Raw genomic sequence first — 19,178 nt, 5'->3', positions numbered from 1 at the left:
ATTCTCTTAAAATGTGTAGATGAGAGACTAAGGATCTAGACTGATTGTTTTGCCTTGTTCCATCCTTCCTCTATTGCATGATACTTGGTTAGTTACAAAACTGTCTCCTGTCTGCTTGCTGACGTCACAAGTGTCGTATGCCTGCCGTGAGTCTGTGGGCTCTGTGGCCTTTCTCTTCCTCTTTTATAATAGCTCACCCAGCAGTTAGAGGCAGACAACACATACTGAAACTGACTGACACACGTTTGGAGATTAGCAACACAGACGCGCAGTGCAGATCTAAACACTGTTGTATGGACTTTGCGTAGTAGTGAGGCGATCGGCATGTCACGTTACCAAACCTGGCACAGATAGGCATACTTGCACTTGATCTCTCATCACATTTTGTGAGTGTCTATGTTTGTGTGTTCCCATACCCTGTCAACGCTGTGACTGGACTGACAGCTATGAGGGAAGGTGGGGCTTTAATTGAGGGCTTCCAGACACACACATTTATAAATACACCTTGCTGCAATGTGGATACGTTTACACCACAGGCATTTATATTTGGGCATGAAATTTGTTTTGGTGGTAACTTTAGGGGCTGTTATGATGTATTGCAAGACATTGATGATTTTCAGGGCGGATCATTTACTGAGAGCTAAGCAATACAGCACTGAAGACATATAGATGGTTTCCAGGCTGTTGGTGTCTCATGGAGGTCAATGTGCAGGTCTATTCTGAGATGCAAAAAGAGAAAAAAAATGCATAAGCTATGCAGGAGAGTGTACAAATGAAGGTCAGAAGCCAAAGTGTGTTGAATAATATGTGTGTATGTATTATTCTGCAATGGATAAATGGGAAGAATGTTAGATATAGTACATGCAATATTACAGTGGAAGGCACAGACTTCTCCAACCCAACTGACAGCAGTGACATATATAGCTCACTTCTGTTGAAAAGCCACTGCAAGATGATATCAAACAGAAAGCGTTAAATAATCTGCCTCAGCTTCTGCTCAGTTAACCATAGATGTGTGGTATAGAACTACAAGTGGTAAAACTGATAGTATACAGATGCCAAAAGCCAAACAGGACACAGGGGTTGTTGCATGCTGATCTAAAATGAGATACAGTCATTTCACTTCTCTGTATTGTAGTTTTACAATACAATGTTATAACATCATAAATAATATCATGAAACAAGCAACAATAAGGCAGTAAGTTACATTTACTGGCAAATACAGACAACTTATTTAAAGGAGGTTCCTGTAAGAGGTAGCAATTTGGTGATTTTAATCATCTGAGGAGTTAACTGAAACTTGATGTTGGTCATACCATTTCCCCAGAATCACAGACAACAAAAAACACCCTCTTTAAACTCATCTGAAACCCATCATTCAACTTCAGATTTCCTCTGCTCTCTAATTGGAACAGAACATGAAACATGGAAGAACAGGATAAAATGCAAATTATGCAAAAAAACCCCCACAAAGCAGTGTGGTTTGAAGGTCCGCAAAAGCATTTTCCTGTGAGTCAATACTGTGGGTGGAGAAGCTAGTGTGCTGGACGAAAGGTAGGATACACTCCTTGTGTATGTGATCCCAAGAATGACGATGAGGACAGAGCGAGATACGGGCAATGAGATATACATATGGATTAGTGCAAGTGCTACTGCTTTTTTTCCCCCAAGGGTGTGATGGGGAATCTGATCACAGTGCCATGAGGGTCAAGACCTGATATGGTGACAGACGCCGTCAAAATAAGAGTCTATCACACCTCATTGCACACACATGGAGTGAAAATAGCCACCACTGCACGTAACAGTAATGCACACATCCAACACTCTTACATTTAACACATTGTACTAGCTGTCAGGGTTTAATGTCAATGTAATGCCACGCTCTGTTCCAAAAATACGAGTGCAGTTCTTTCTCAGGGGTACTTCAACAGTAGTTGTCCAGGAGAGTGTGATTGCCAACTGAAACTTTTCCAGCTATTCTGGGGATTTGAACCGCCAATCGTCTGGTCACAAGCTCACATGCTTTACAATTACCTTTTCTCAAAGAATACTTGTTTGAAAATGTTCTGCTTCGTCAGAGAGTGTGAGAGGGAATGAAGCTGGATGTGACCACACAGTCTGTTCTCATTCCCAGGGCGCCAATACAGCAGCTTGGTCAGAGCTGTCGACATCTGATTCCGACACACAAGGCAGCCTTTAGTGTCTGAATGTGACGTACTGGGCTTTCCAATAATTCTGTGGCAATGACGTAGCATAAAGAGCGAGAAAGAACAAGTTGGGTGAGAGCGAGGGGTGGTTGATGGCTCAAATAAACACAGGACTCTCACCCAGGAGACCGGTGTTCATGTCCTATGTGAAACACTAAGTTAAATGTCATATAAGTCATGTACATCACATTAGTCAGACAACATAAAGTAGTTTTGGTGATAAAACCTACATTTCCCGTAAACACTGAAATTTATTACGAAAAGACAATAGGCATCTATCTAACGAAAACTGACATGGCGTCCCTGAGTGTCAAACCCCAGGAACAGCACCAGGCTTTGATGCCAATTTGACATAATGGACAAACTGTGTAACTACAACTTCCAAGACCATCACATGATGCCATTGGGCCCAAAAAGACTTTTTCCCATTGAAAGAAATGTCTGTAAATCAGTGGATAATTTTTTTGAGTGTCACAACCCCTGAAAAAAGATCCAACAACATTTCAGTAGTGTAGAAGAGCTATACGATTAAACAGGAAGTTAGCCATTCTGCCAACTAAAGTTTCTGGTGCAGTGGTTCCCTACTGGTGGGTTGCAGCCCAAAAGTAGGTCAAAGGTCCATTCTGAGTGACCTTCAAACGTGTTAAGTTTGTAAAAAAACACACTTCATTTTAGAGTACAGTGAATTTCCGGCACAGGGCTCATATTTTGAAGTGCTGTTCCATGCTATAGAGTGAGTGATTAACGGACAGCTACTTGACAGAGACGACAAACTAGCGCAACAACATGGCCAAAAGCAAGTATGCAACTTAACGCAACTTTAATAGGCATGAACAGGGCCTCTCCCCAAATGCTTTATCCTTTTATCCTCTTTATAAATCCATGCTGGGTGTCCAAAATTGATGCTAGAGTACCTAGAGCATCATAGTTTTAGGCGTAAGGACCATGACCATGCTGCCATATTTGATGCCAGCAGCAAACTTAAATGCATTAGCATGAATTATACCAAATAATATCAAGCCTATAGCAATGCAACACACCTTATAAACAGGTGGGAAGAGGGACAGCTGCCCTGTATTACAGTATGTGGTTTCTAGGTTCTCTGCCTTGTAACTGCCATGTGATTCTCATCTCCAGCCCTGCTGACTTCTGCTTGCTCTGTTATAGCCTGTTTTAATTTATTTTAGTCCAGTGACACAGGATAAAAGAGGAGGAACAAAAGGAAAGGTGATTCGATTCACACTCTGAATTTGCATCAGTTGCTTTACAAAACATCCTGTTTGCTTTTATGTCCCTGAAATAAACAAAAACAGCCCCCTGTCAGCATCTCAGTAATAATACCAAATAATTTTCCCTTGAAGATGTGCCTTTAGTTACCTGATCCCCTCTGAATGTATGGTCATTACCTGATTAAATGTTTGAAACAAAGCAAAATTCTAATTTCAGATAATGAGACAAAAAGCAGTGAAATACAATCGCACAAATCGGACTCCAAAAAAACACGTACACACCGGAGGAGAATTAAAAGCAATCGGGCAGAAAGACAAAGGAGGAGGGATAGTTAATCCTTAGGGTAAATATTTAACAAGCTCAGCAATTACAGTGAGGGCAGAGCCCTAACATTGAAGAGAAGGGAATTATAGCCTGCTGACTGTCAACACACACACACACACACACACACAAACACATTCACATGGACCTACTCGCTTGGGCATCTGCCTAAAAATGCTGAAAATATAGATATCCTGACCTAAAATAAAAATGAAAAAAAAAAAACAAAAAAAAAACATGGGACAAAGAGTTCCACACAGCCTGTAGGCTATGAACTGATGACTTAAAAATATTATTATTATTTTATTTCTTATTTTTCAGAGGGGCCCCTCTGGACTTGTGGCCCATTTTTGCTGGCTCGGCATGCTTAACCTGTGCCATGGTATACTGAGGTATGATTGTATGTACTTCCACTGTGCTCTTTCAACTGAGAGATAACTGGGATAGCAGCATCACTGAAACAAGTGAAGAGACAAATGTTTGTCCAGAGGGACTGTCCATCTAAAAATGAAATCAGTTTTTCAGTTTAACTTCATAATAGTCTGAATGTGGACATCTAGAAATGGTTATCAGCTGAGAGGACTATGAGATTTGGAATATGAACATATTTTTGTACATCCAATTATATTTATGTGTCAGGCATCCTTGTGAAAGATGTGTTTTTCTTATTATCTTATATCTTATATCTTATATCTTATTTTCTTATATTTTGTCATGTAATAGCACACAGAGTCATCCCAGGTCATATATCTCACTGTGCCCCTGAGCACATCGCAGCTGAAGTGAATCCCTGTCTAATGTCGCACACACACACACACACACACACACACACACACACACACTATGCCTTAGGGTATATTTGCATAAAGTACATAGGTACATACTGTTCACTTTGTTCCACCCTTTAGCAGTCACGCAACAAGAGACAACCAGTAGAATCTCAGTGTGTTTCCAAAACCACCTGCCACACGATTTTCTTCTTCTCCTCCTGTATCTCTATCCCCTCAACTGTTTTATAATGGAGTAAATTAACAGTAAATCTGTTTTAAAACAACAAAACAAAGTGCAGTCGACAAATACCGTACCCATCTAATCACAACCAAATGAAGTGGACACCAGTCATGACTAAGTGGCAACTTCACACAGTCCCCCCAGTGGACAAAAAGGAGAACTGTATCAGTATGAGTAGAAGAGTATTCTTTCCTCCTCCTCTATAGGACAGTTTATAAATGCAAATGACACTTAAGGTTGCAGGTTTCGTGGTTTCCTAGCATGTGTCTAGTGAATGACTCGGTGATTAAAGGAGAGGAGAAAAAAAAGATGATTATGACTTTTGTTCCAAACCACAGGAAGGATGTGGACATATACTTGTTGCTCGTCATCTTAAATTTATCTGGAGGAGCCATGGCCACACTCCATGTTTAAATATCAGTGGAAAAAACTGGAACTGTGACTTGGTGAGTTGACCAAAGAGAGGGAGGGCAGAGATTGCAGATGTATACAGAACCAAATCCCTCATGTTCCACTCTGATTAATCTCATTAGCGTAGCATCAAAAGCCAGCTAAGCTGGTCACAACTGCCACTGATGACAAGGCATCCAGCAGAGGTAGAGCAAACAAATAGAGGCTTTGGCATTAATGCATGTTTAAAGAGCTCATAACACCTGATGAATGCCACCTGTACTGTTGATATTAGTGCCTGAAAACTGACTGTAACTTTGGAAGGTGAGCACAGAAAGCTATTAACACTCTGACAACACATGAGCAACAACCCCACTCACTTTCAACACACCTTTCAACACTTTTAGCAGGTTTACACACATGACTGAGTCCTCTCTATTTTCCAAGAAGATTGGGCCATTTACAGCTCTCACTCGGCACCGACACTCCTCAGCATCACCCATCGTTGAGGCAGCGGTTGCGGTCTTTATCTCTGCGTGATCCCTTATCCGGGAAAGGCACCTTTGATAAGTCCAATTAGCACCTGTACTGCAACTTTGCGTGATGACTAAGCTACATGAGCATTCACGGTAAAACAAGTAAGTGTGTTGTGTAAAGTTGCATGACTCCGGCCAACAGGATGCCAGTTGTTGGGTGCCATGCCAAAACCAAGGCAGCAGATGATGGAGATTAAGGGTACTGCGAGGATCAGAAGAGCAGAAGGTGAAAGAGGAGAGGCACATGTGTCGAGGAGGGGATGGCCGCAAAACTTTCAGCTGGTCGGAACCGTACAAATCCCTCGCCAACGTCTCCAAGAAAACAGATTTCGATGAGGGCTTTCTTTCAGCCCCCAGGACTAGTGATCCTCACAGGACCTCTCCTCTGCTTCCTCTCCACAGCTCTCTTCTTTCCTTCATCCTCCCTCTTACTTTATTACAAGCATTTTCTTTGAGAATACAAAAAGGAGATGCTTATTCTTCCTTTCATTATAAAAAAAACACTACCTCTTGTCTTGGAGCTGTTGCATCCAGCTGTGCCAACAGCCTCTGAGTTGATAAGGTAGCAACCGAGGCTACCAGCAATGAAATACATGCTGAGCAGCCCATGAATATTTGAAACGGATTGTGGAGCAACACAAGGAGAGGAAGGGAGGCATTCAGTGGATGGCGGGAGGGTGGGAAAACAAGAGTGTGCCTCAATATACGTTTTAATTACATGTGACTACATGACACCGAGGGGCCATAGGGATTTGGGGTGAGTGAATAGATACACATGCCTCATATTGACACTGATGCTATCAGAGACGCCTTCTTAAAATCATCATAAATAATTCTCACTAACTAAACAAAACTTCAATTATAAAACAAACCCCAAAAGAAAGGTGGCAACACAGGGGAGTTAGACAAAATAAGAAACACATTCTCTGTTATATCGCTTAATGGGGCACGACCACAAAAAATAGTGACGGAAAAAACAAGTGTTTCCTTTAAGACAATGTGTCCAGACAACACAGAAGAGTACAACTCCTATAATGTAAACTGTGCTGTTAACTCTTTGCCAATTGCTCGACTGGATAGTATCTCTTGTCTCAGTTCATGTCACGAAGCCTCTGGGATTTCTACCCATTCAACACATGTGTTTGACTAATATTATTAAGGGGTACACAAGATTTTTTTTCAGCTTTTAAGAGGCAATATTTTTTAAATGATATATAAAATTTTTAACAAGACAATTTTTTAAAATATTGCAGAATAGTTTTCATGTTTCTTCTCCACAGAAAACAGGATATTATTATTTCTGTGGCTATTAAGAATAAAAATAAACATTACAACTGCTATTAATAATATAGATATTTACATTACATCTTATCTTAGAATCAATTCACATTTGTTAGTTGGTCAGTTTTATAATAAATGCGTATCAGAGGTGGACAACTTTGACCTATATGCCAGTTATCAACGCCGTCTACTCAGACAAAAACACCCACACTCATAAATTAGATACCCCCTCCACCTGCCACTAAAATCAATTTTCAACCTACCTTGGAAGAAACTCTTGACACGGAGGTAGGAAACTGCAAGCCGCAGCACGGACAGCTTGTCCAGCTTGGAGATGACATCCGGGGGGAACGGCAGCAGGCTGGCCAGCCGGTCCAGCTCAGCATTCAGCCTGTCTCTGTGCCGCTTGGACGGGTTGGTTTTCTCATTGGCAGAGGACGGCTTCCTGATGATGAGACAGATAGAGGGGGCGAGAGATAGACGGGGTTAAATGGGTATTGGGACGTGTGTCAGGCATTCAGCTGTAAAATAAGAGCAGTTTCTGCTAAAGGGTCTCGACTAAATCGTGTGTTTTAGTTGGGACATACTTGACTACGCCGAGAAAGTACTCAACAGGCAGTAAGTGACAGCAGCACACGGAGAAGTTGTCAGAGCCTCGCTACTGTTAATGGCAAAGTTAGTTTGAATCTCATCCACACAACATGACACAAGCTTTTTAATAAAGCGTACACTCGCCAACCCCTCATGATTTTGGTCTTAAAGATGTTAAAAGATGCTATTAATTATTATTTATATAATTTTCTAAATTCTAAACTCTGGTTAAGATCTTGTATTAAATGTATCTTACACAAAAACTCATATCAAGTCAGTCTCTGGGGAAAATGTGGAGCTTATATGATTCTCTAATTTTTTTGGATCAGTGTGAAAAATTAAAGGGTGCAATTGTTATGAATTTATTTTTTAGATAGGTCAATTCTGCTTAATATTTGTTCCTCTGTATAATAATTACACTCATGTTTTGTCTCTCGCTAGTTAAAAGTATGGCAAGAAAGTAAAACATATGACCAAATAAACCACACTCTGCACAAGTCCCTCTTTCTTTAAACTATGTTTTTTTTTTTACTCAGCCTTCCACAATACACAATGTACCACAATGACTTGGCTTTCCTCCAATGACGAGTCTCTTTATTTAGCAGTTCGATATGTTTCTTCGCAAGACAAAACAAATGAGTTTTGTTTCTCTCCCTGCAGAACCTCTCTGTACACTGACATGAAACCTGTAGGTTTACATTTAAGTGATGTATCCGTATTTACCTAAATCCACTGTGTCTGTTCTTCTCTTCTCAGAAACTCGTGATATTAATGTTATTGGTCACATTGCACTGTACTTCTCAGTGCCGCAGAGCACGTAAAATGCTCCTCGGGCACAGTTATTTGTGTATTTTAGTATGGGGTACCACAGCGTTACCAGCTGAACTAAACATGATCCGCATATGTAATGGTCAGCTCCTATTTCCACAGCTGAGAGTTTTCTGTTCATCTCCACAGAGACAAATACTTTTACATGAAAGCTTTGACTTTGACTTACTCTGATTAATGAATAATCACATGTTCTCCACTAGCTACTATTGGTACAAAAAACATCTGAACGTCACAAGATTATTCAGATAATCTCAAGTTTACTTCCCTCCTGAGCGCAACAATATTTATGAGTAACTAAAGGAAACAAAACAACATCATTATTTCAAATATTAAACAAAGAAAATCAATGGATGACTGGAGGCACTGAATTATAATTCAAAGCCCTGAAATATCCAGCGTCATAACTAGCAGAGTAGAATTTCAAAAGTATATTTCCATCCACTGCACAAACCGTATAGATTTGATGTGGCAAAGACTTCCTTTCAGATCAGCAGCAAAGGCGGTGCAAAACATGAAAACTTTATAAATGCCACAGGCCTTGTTAAATTACCACTTCCCTCTTCAAAATCTTACATAAGCTACAATTCACTATTCATGACATCAGCTGACAAGATGGCCCAAAAAACAACTGTCCTCAACACTGAAAACCACAGACACCTAAATTACTGTCAGCCAGGCACACGCTTTAACTCCTGTGCCTGCGGGTAATGACATGTACATGCAAAGTTAGAATAAAAAATGCTAAATGTCACTCCACTGCCAATTATTAGGGATCAAGAGGGAGGAAATACAGACATATATCAAACCTTAAGAGGCTTATAATCAAATATCTACTTTATATTAAGTGCTATACTCTTAATAGTATGATTATTAGACTGCTGGTTATGTGATTATGACATGTTATTTAGTGCTACAATTATATTAAAACTGGCAGTCTATACCAACTGGAGCTTATACCGTTACTTTCACACCTTCATGGTGCTGCCGCTCTCTAACTTCCTGTGATTCATTATAATTTAACTACTCCTTAATGTGACAGACCATATGTCTGAGAGTGAAGTTTCCCTTGCATGTTGGCACAGTAGGAGAGAAAAAAAAAGCATCAACATGTGCAACCATTTCTGAGCAAGCATTGATTTAACAAATGTCACAGATTGATTATCACTCCTTAACTGTTTCTGCACGGGCTTCCTCCTCTTTCTGCCCGCATACATGCAGTCTCCCGGAGGGATCATGATATTGCGCTCCGTGGAGGTAACAGGTGCGCTGCGGATGAGACAGAAAAGACGTTAACTTAAATATGGCTGGAGAGCGAAACTTAACACATGCAAGACAGTGGGCATAAAAACATGTTCAGACCGGTTGTTGCACATTATGTCATTAAAAGCTACTATTATAGTGAAATGCAGCAAATCCCTGCATCCCCAAATTAAAGCAAAATAGCTATAATTAAACTGTAGTTAAAATTTAAACAATAAAGTCTGTGTGAATTAGCAGAATATTAAGATTCATTGCACTTGAAAGCTTAATAGCCCACTAACAGTTGCCAGTAGTTACAAAATAACACACTGGTGCAACTTATCTAATCAATATTTACAAAAGCACAAGATCCATAAAAACAAACAATAAAATGATCTTTTGAAATGTAAAATCACGCAAAATTAAAAATAAGCACTGACCCAAAATCCCTGTGGGTATGAGTTAATTCCAGTATAGTGATGGTTGTGGAGTCACATTCACTCAAAGTGCAGAAAAGAGATGCGTCTCCCTGGGTGCACCGACTCGGTTATGCCAAATGATAAATCCAACGGAAATAAAATAAATCGGAGAGGTCCTGTATGAGCTCCGAGCTGATGTTTTCATCAGCTTTGCACTGCTCGGGGCAGATGTTGGCTGATGCTTTATACCCAATTGAGTCGCCTTCACTTCCTCGCGTTTCAGGTGGCGGATTCCTCTGAATGACATGTCGAGCTCTTCGCACGCAACTCTCTGCCTCACAAACAGAGCGCCAGCGCACACACATGCACATACACACACAGGGCTTAGTCTATGCCGCGTTCAGGTGCTGTCTGTTAATGTGAATTTCTACCTTTCAATCCTTTTTATATGGCTTTTAAATATATTTGAGACGAGTGCTTTTGAGTGGGAGCGTGACAACGAATAATACATGACTGTTTTTCTCATTAATTTCTGCAACCTTTGATTGGTAGGCTTCTCAGCAACATTAAGGAGATGCATATGTAGTATTTTCTCTTTACTCCGTCGCTGCAGCGTCTGTTTGCTTGCTAAAATAATATTTAAAACGCTACCAACAACAACATTATTAGAGTGTCATCTGTTTTCAATTATATATAGCCTATATTTTGATTTAACAACATTTAGTGCATGAGTTTGCATATTTACGAGGAGCACTTGAAAGCCGCTGTAGCCCAACCCGACCCGAGCCCGCAGCCGCGCGCAGCACACACACATTTTCTGAGCAGCGTGAGGGGAGGGATCACACGCGAAGGGCAGCAGAAGCACAAATCTCCAGATTCACACCGAGGCTATCCGCGGTCGACGGAGCTCACGGACCGGAGGGCTTTTTTTTTTTTTTTTTGCTACCGCGGCCCTCTAAAGAGAAACGCACATCTAACAACGAAACCCTGCCGCACGTGAATAATGTAAAACAGCGCTGGACGGGACCTCTTCTAACCGATAATGAATTCAACGGACGTAGTTTTCAGAATGAAGTTGTATCTGTGGGACAGGTTTGGGTGCAGCGCCGAGCTCGGTAAAGCGACCAAATTTCCGCCGGAAGTTAGATTATTACGCCTTCAAAACAAAAGCTTTACTGTGTCACGGATCTAACAGCCTTCACAATGTAGAGTCTCTGGAGTAAAAGTGTGACACCACTGTGAGCGCGAGAGGAATTATTTTGTAGTAATATGTGATTTAGTGTGTTGGCGGGCTAGCTAAACGTTGTCCTTGTTATCTGTATTTCTAACAAGTCTCAACGGTTCACAGTTTAATTTGGAATTTTGTAACCGGAAGTGCTCTTGCAATCTGGTTGGCTTGGAGTGTAGGATAAAGAGGCGTCTTGTAGACTTGTTATAATGAGTTAGCACACATCGTCAGCCATACTGAAATCACTATTGTGAATTTACATAGAAATATTTTATTGTTTTATCGATTTAAACTGCAACAAAAGCATTAGCAACCTAATTAATTGAATTCAACTGAAAAGCTTCAGTTGTGATGTACTGAATGTCGAGGCTCTGTTTGTTTTACTAACGTCATATCTTTATGTTTAAATTTGTTTATTACTCTAAAAGTCTCATATTTGTTTTTAATATTGCCTGCAAATGAATAGGCCTTAATGAAAAAGGAACAAAGAATACAGACTGTTTACTACTGCTCTGTTATCAGCAGCAGCTTGTGTCATGCCAAGGCTGGATCCTTTTATCACACTCACATGACTATACACTTAAGATGTATGTTCCTGTAAATAAAGAATGAATGTCAAATCAGATGCGTTTGAAATATGTGTTATAGATGAAAAATAAAGAACCTTGAATAACCACTACATACGTTTTTCTGTGTATTTTACCGTATGTTTGTAAAGGAATTATTTGTATCACTTGATTTTTAAATGTTCATTTTTGTTTCCAATGGTTGCTTGTGAAACATTAAACTAATAAAAGCATGCCATTGTAATATGTTGTGTCTTGTCATTGAAACAAACAAGAATAGTCTGAGAATAAAAGCACAGTATGTAGTTTGCATGACTGTCTGCTGCACTGCACCCTAGTGTACAAATTTATGCACTACAAACAGTCAAGTGACACCACTTTAGTACTCACTGCTTATTGTGTATTTATGCAGAGTAACTCATGCAAGTTTATGACTGAGATACACTTTTCATCTTTAAATAAAGATGAAATAGTAGAGGAAAATCCCCTTGGTGATTTTGTGCCACATGTGATCACACATACAATTGCAGAAATAGGAGAATACTCTTGAGGGCGTTGTTGGCAGGGTTGATTGTTCATATGTATATTTTTGTTTTTGTACTTTCTTGCCTGATTGCCCAACAAAATTAATCAACATTGATGGCATAATAAGTAAAAATACATTGCGGCTGTTATAGCATTTCTTTAGAATAGAGCAAATGGAAAATAAAAAAGTAATTATACCCATGATAATACTATACAGATAATATGACTGGCTGCATATGAAATTTGACTGCACTGTCAATTTCACATCAAAGAATTGCAATTCCATCTCCTATACATTAAGTAAATACAGTGCCTAAATGACTAAACATAGTCTTTCTGTCATTGCATTTATCACACACTCTGTGTATCTGTAAAAGCTAAATACTTATTGAGACATTTTACGGTGACATGGCCAAGATGTGGAGCTGTGGTCCGGTTCCACCTAAGATCATTTCTAAATATCATGGCACTGTTTCAAAGTATCCAACAGGGGTGATGTTTTATTTGTTGTGACAGGTGGAGCAGGGGATCTGAAGAGGTCCTAAGGTCGTGTTAACACTGTCAGTGGCTGCCATTAAAGCTACGGGGAGCTTTAGTATCAATGCAAATCCACTGGCAACACTATCCAAGCTGCCTTCCAGATTAGCTCAGGCTTAAAGCTGTGCTAGCGCGGCTGGGACAGACCTTTGCACGCGACCGTGTGTGTGAGTGAGTGCATGTCTGTGTCCGCTGCGTGTGTGTGCTCACAACAAGGGTGTGTGTGTGTGGTTTAATACACATTTCAGAATAATGACCACAGAGCCAAATAGGACTTACTGAAAGCCATCTGCCAGCTGGAAGTGTGGCTTTCATTGATTAAGATGTCTGTTAGCATCACCGTGGGACTTCAGGAGCCGTGCGGAGCTGTGACATGACAAGTCTGATTCTAATGGACATTCATAATTGATGGGATGGTCAATATAGGGAGACAACTTAAAACACAATTAATACATAGTACAGCCAACAATTCCAACCATGCATGCAAATAAGTGGATGTGCGTCAGTAATCTTTGGGGAAAACCTTTTGAGAAAATATGATGAAATTTACATTATTGGTCTAAATTTTGCCTGTCTCTAACAATGGGTGGGACTGACAGAGGCGATGACCTCACCCATGGATGACCCTGATCTCAGAATGCAGGAGGAGAGTTCAAAGTCTGGCAAACACTGCTGCAAAGCAGGAATGGTGTTGTCAGGATTTGCGGAGCCAGAGTATAATCCATGACAGCAGAGAATTGTTAATGGACATGACCAGCTCAAGAGGTCCTCTTAGGTCAAACAGGGCACATGTTCTGACCCTCACTGTGCATACATGTACAAATACACACGTAACATCATACAAAAAAGTGAAGTTTCAAATCTCTTTCACAGATGCAGTAAGAAACAACCACACACTGACCTTTAAGTGTTTTAAAACCAAAAGGATTGAAGGTTTTCTGGGGACAAGGAATAGATCTCCTTTGATCTTGTAAGACTATGAAATTTAAATCCGGGACACAATTAGACAACAAACTTTAAAGTCACAGAATGAAATGCCAGAGATGCACAAAATCACTTGACAAAGCATAACTATTACAAAATGTAGAAATGCACAACTTATTGACAGGGACGTAACTTAGGCGTCAGAACTCAGAATAGATCTTGTGATTGATTTAAGGGTTACACAACTGTGACATCTGGGCAAGACAACTGCCAAGCAGCAGACTGCAGCAGGCCACTGTTCAAGACCAACAAAAGAGGGTGTTTTTTAACGACAGTTCAGGACATGTCTATCTGTGCTTGTTGCAACAAAAGCAGGTGTTTTTTCGCTACAGGTATGGATATGTCCAGCCATGTTTGTAGCAACAAAAGCATTTTTTTTTAACCACAGTTCAGGGGATATCCAGCCGTGTTTGTAGTGACAAATATGGGTCTATTTAATGACCCTCGGAGACACGTCTGGCCATGTTTGTTGTGACAAATCTGGCATTTTTTAACCACTGTTCAGGGGATATCCAGCTGTGTTTGTAGTGATAGATATGGGTCTATTTAATGTCGTTTGGGACCCGTCCAGCCATGTTTGTAGCAACAAAAGCGGGTCTTTTTAACCACCATTTGGGACATGTCCAGCAGTATTTCTAGTTACAAAAGCAAGTGTTTTTTAACCACAGTTGGAGAAATGTCCAGCTGTGTTTGTAGCAACAGAAGTGGGTCTTTTTTAATGACAGTTCAGGATGTGTCCTGTTGTTTTTGTAGCGACAAAAGCAGGTGTTTTTTTAACAACAACTCGGGACATGTCCAACCGTGTTTGTAGTGACAAAAGTGGGTGTTTTTTTTTTGTTAACGACAGTTCAGGGTATATCCAGTCGTGTTTGTTGCCACAAAAGCGGGTCTTTTTTTAACCACCATTTGGGACATGTCCAGCAGTGTTTCTAGATACAAAAGCAAGTGTTTTTTAACCACAGTTTGAGAAATATCCAGCTGTGACATTTTGGGGCATATCTAGCTGTGTTTGTAGGGACAAAAGCATGTTTTTTTAACCACAGTTTGAGACATGTCCAGCCATGTTTGTAGCAACAGAAGCAGGTGTTTATTAACCAACATTTGGGAGCATGTCCAGCCATGTTTTCAGCACATAGGCGGATGTCAGTTCGAGAAATGTCCAGCAATGTTGGTAGTGACCAAACCAGTGCTTTTAAGGCCAGACTTTTTGTTTTCCAAGCCATAACCAAGTGGTTTTTGTGTCTAAGCCGAACCACATGTTATCCATAATACTGTCATAACATAAAACTGAAAACTGACATGCAAAGAAATGTTCAATTTCAACATATCCTCTACATATGAAATATAAGTACAATGCCAACATTTATGGAGTATAATCAACGACAGCAGAGCATTTTTAATGGACATGTTGTTATGTCAACATTATTTTTTCATCCCATTCAACATCCCATTCACAGTTTGAACAAATAAGTGTTTTGCTGGTTTCACACAACAAGGAAATATTACCCATTAGAGCCATATCCTACAAACTACACTTCCAATTCATGTTTTCCTGTCACATGTCTGCCAGTCCCCACATCTAGAGCTGTGTCAATCGGTTTGAGGGGGGAAATTCTGTTATGGGACACTGTGGGGATAATCTTTTGTTGACATTTGGATTTGCGTTTTTCAGAGGTCATTTTATGGTCAAAACAAGGGTCAGATGGAGGTTGTGTTCCTGCTATGCTCTCTATAATCTGCTCCATCCTGTGTCTGTGGATCCATTTCTATCTGTATGTGATTGTGAAGTACACAGAATAAGAGACGGGGGGGACAGAGAGACTGTGAAAGATCCACAGCCTTGTATTACACCCAGGATGCTGGGAAATCCTTCGCGCAAATGAGTCACTTTTGCAAGGATGAATGTTGACAGTGGAATGCTAACGTGAAGTCAGGCAGCAACTGTTTGTTTGGACAAACAATGCACGAGGCAATGATAGTTGTGCACACAGCTTAGTGGATGTAGTTGGGCTCTGATTAACAACTGTTACTTGTACAGAATGATGGATGTGTAAAAGTGCTGACAGCTCTCTGGTGAAGGAGAGCGCAAAGTGGGCAAGAGAAGTAAAGTGAGAGAAAAAGAACTCAGCACAGAAAGAAAGTGTAAAATATGAGATCCTGCTCAGAGTGAAAGCTTCAGAGGGCTAAATCCTGCAATCCCTGTTCCCCACTAAATCACAGTGTCTGAGAGACCATCACAGGACACACACACACACACACACACACACACACACACACACACACACACACACACATACACACTGTAGTAAAGCCATTGCCCTAGGTGATGCACATCTGAAAACCACACCAGTGTGTACAGCCAGAGGCCAATGGCCACAAAGTGAAATTCATGGTAATGGCACCCAAGCTTTTAGAGAAGACTCCAAATGCTGGGAAAATCCTCCATATCTGGCAAGTTACGCAGAATGTGTCATCGCCAGCAGAGAGTAAGTCACTTGCCTCACATTTCCCCCCAGTCCCACACGTCTCCACGCACACACCTGCTGGAGCACAGCACTATAACAGCTCATTAAGTTTGGTTCTTAATCGTAACATCTTGTATTTCTTTTAACAGGTGAAATACAATGGGGGGAGTTTATTGGTTTCCAAGGAAAATCAATAATGGGAGTGAATTTCCTGACTGCTGTGGAGTGATTTACCATATTCTACCTTGTACTAGGATAATGTCACTTGTTCCAGTGCTTTTAAAAACAGATGAAATGGATTTAAATTTGGCAAGTGACATTTCAAGAGTTTGCGGGACATTTGCATTAGTGGATGTTGCGAAATGTTCCTTAAGATTTGTCAGTATTGACAAAACGATATATTTTCTCATGATTATTACATTAAGACTAAATGCTCCTTGGGACATGCTCATCAAACCACCAAAGTTTGGTTTTGTTTTAGTCTGTCCTCAGTGTGTCTGTTAAGGAGAACAGTATGTACTGCTATAGGAAAGCACAGGGGATGAAGATCGGAAAACTGGCACTTAGTGAAAATTTATCTCTTCTGGGGATCTTAACGTAGTGTGCAACTCCGACAGACTCAGGTTCCTTCAGTCAGCCCGTTTTACCACAGGCAGGAGACCACTTTTAGCCGATGCAGCAGACATCTTAGCTAAGGCTGTCTGGATCTTACCAGTGGCAGTAGAGCTAGTTAAAAATACATTCAGTTTAAAATAAATTAATTTACTCATTACAGACTACATCACTGATTTAATGACCTCTATGCACCCATGATCTATTCCTTGACTACTGTATTGACAGCTAAAAACAATATTATTAAATGTTATTCAATCCAATCAAAACCGTATGTGGATGAAATCAATTGGGAGGAAATTGAATGAGTCACTCCATTTGCTGCCCACATGCCACAGTGATGTTAATATATTCCAAATGTATTTTTCTCTCCTTCAGTTTCTTACAGCTCACATGTGACTGTACATCTGAACACTCAATCTGCCACAGCCCTGGAGAGGACAGCTTTCCTACACTGAGTGATGCTTTTCATTAAACTCTACAGGAACCCTGTCGCCTGCCTGTCGGGCCAGTCTATATCCAGGTCATCAATAACCATTTCAGCAACACCAGTGTGTTGCTATTTGGTCATGTTTGGGGATGGTCTATGTTTCTGAACTTTAGTGACATGGTAACAGTAGCTTCTAAAAACAAAAATGTGGACAGCGGTGTAAGTGTTGAACGTGTATCTCTCTAAACACATGCACACACACACAGAAACCTGTTGTTACTTCACTTTTTGTGACATCATAAAGTTTGGAAGTTGTTATATAACACGGATATACAACAGATTCAGGAGGAAACATCATCTGTCCAGTGTTAAACTACTGCAATACAAAATATTTGCATATCTATAGATTCTGGAGAAGTTTTGACAATTCATAGTTGAGTTATTCAATCATTATACTATAGCTAGTTAGTTAGTACAAATTATTATTCAAATCAGAGTAGTTTTAAGGGCCTTAAACATGTCTTAAGGGGATCTTGAAGTCATTGAAAACCTCTTATGAGCCCCCACACAAGACTTTTACACCTCCTTGGCTGCTTAATGTGACTTGAACTGCTACGCCCATGGAAGTTTTAAAGGTATACTATGCAGGATTTTCCTAAAAAAAAAAAACCAACCAAAATGTATAGACTCAAAAGTAATCTCTCTAAATCATCAAGTATGGCCCACTAAAAGTGTTTGTCAGTGTATTCATCTGCAGAGACTGTTCTCTGCCTGGATTTTCTTATCTTCTTCTCATTGTGCTATGGTTGGGATGCTCCAGGGCACAGCGGGCAGGTGAGGTCGGGACTTTATAAAAAGGTAGCGACCAGGTGCCAGACCATATGCAGCACGCATCCAAGAGGAAGCTACAAAAATCAAAGAATTAAAGCACGGAAAAAAACACGCAACTGCAAAAAACCAGAGTTAATCTGGGGTTGGCTTTCACTTTCACTTGCGACATTTTCTACAAACAATGTCTGACAATTCCTGCATAGTATACCTTTAAACTGAGCCTGTGTATCATTTGCTGTGCTCTGGCCACTGTGGCTTCAAGCGAAAATTATGGCATAATGGTAAAAGCTAAAAAGTAGTGTTCCAGTGGCACGAGTGGCAAGAGTTCTCAAGTTGGCAAACTGACTCAGTAATGGCAGTTATACAGTGAAATCTATCCGAAGTTTGTATAGCTAACATTAGCCACCATAAACTCCAGGTCACACCAGGGGACTCCCTAAAAACTCGCAGGTGGAGCCTTACATCCTGCGCGTGCACACACAGCGTTGTGTGCCTGATGTGTGCTCTCATCGGTTTGTGTTTGGCTGTCTCGTCACTTTTTGGATAGGGTAGCAAAACCATAAGCTGTGTATTAACCTTATATTTGCCTTAACCCCAAGAGGAGTCCTCAGGCCTCGGGTCCTCGGGCAGCGGTCTTTTATATGTTCCAGAGGCCCGGCTGAAAACTATAGGAGACACAGCGTTTGCTGTCAGGGCCCCAAGGCTTGGGAACATTCTGCCTGAGGAAATCAGGTCGGCCAAGTCAGTGATCTCTTTTAAGTCCCTTCTTAAAACTTTTTTTTATAGGAGAGCCTTTCCTGATTTCACTTGAGCTTAAAGTTCATTTTGACTGTCTTTTATTTCCTCTGTTATATATTGAAGTCTTTTTATCAGTTCTTTTAAAAGTTTTTTTTTTGTCTTGTCTGCTTTATTCATTGTCATGTAAAGCACTTTGTAACTCTGAT

The 19,178-nt window shown here is 40.4% G+C and overlaps 1 protein-coding gene across 1 annotated transcript in view; it reads right to left on the bottom strand.

Moving 5' to 3' along the window:
- ahrra (aryl-hydrocarbon receptor repressor a) overlaps positions 1–10,644 on the bottom strand; it is a 76,507-nt gene extending 65,863 nt beyond the window's left edge. Inside the window, exons 1-3 of the mRNA XM_049565735.1 lie at positions 10,078–10,644; positions 9,572–9,664; positions 7,240–7,421 (exon numbers count right to left, since the gene is read on the bottom strand). Of these exons, the coding sequence (XP_049421692.1) occupies positions 7,240–7,421; positions 9,572–9,633 (244 nt within the window). The 5' untranslated portion in view covers positions 9,634–9,664; positions 10,078–10,644. The remainder of the gene's footprint in view (positions 1–7,239; positions 7,422–9,571; positions 9,665–10,077) is intronic.
- Positions 10,645–19,178: the final 8,534 nt, after the last annotated feature.

The sequence above is a fragment of the Epinephelus fuscoguttatus genome, linkage group LG21, assembly GCF_011397635.1.
Source record: "Epinephelus fuscoguttatus linkage group LG21, E.fuscoguttatus.final_Chr_v1".
NCBI lineage: Eukaryota > Metazoa > Chordata > Actinopteri > Perciformes > Serranidae > Epinephelus > Epinephelus fuscoguttatus.
The sequence above is the reverse complement of the archived record's forward strand: the minus strand, read 5'-3'. Positions and strand labels throughout refer to the sequence as shown.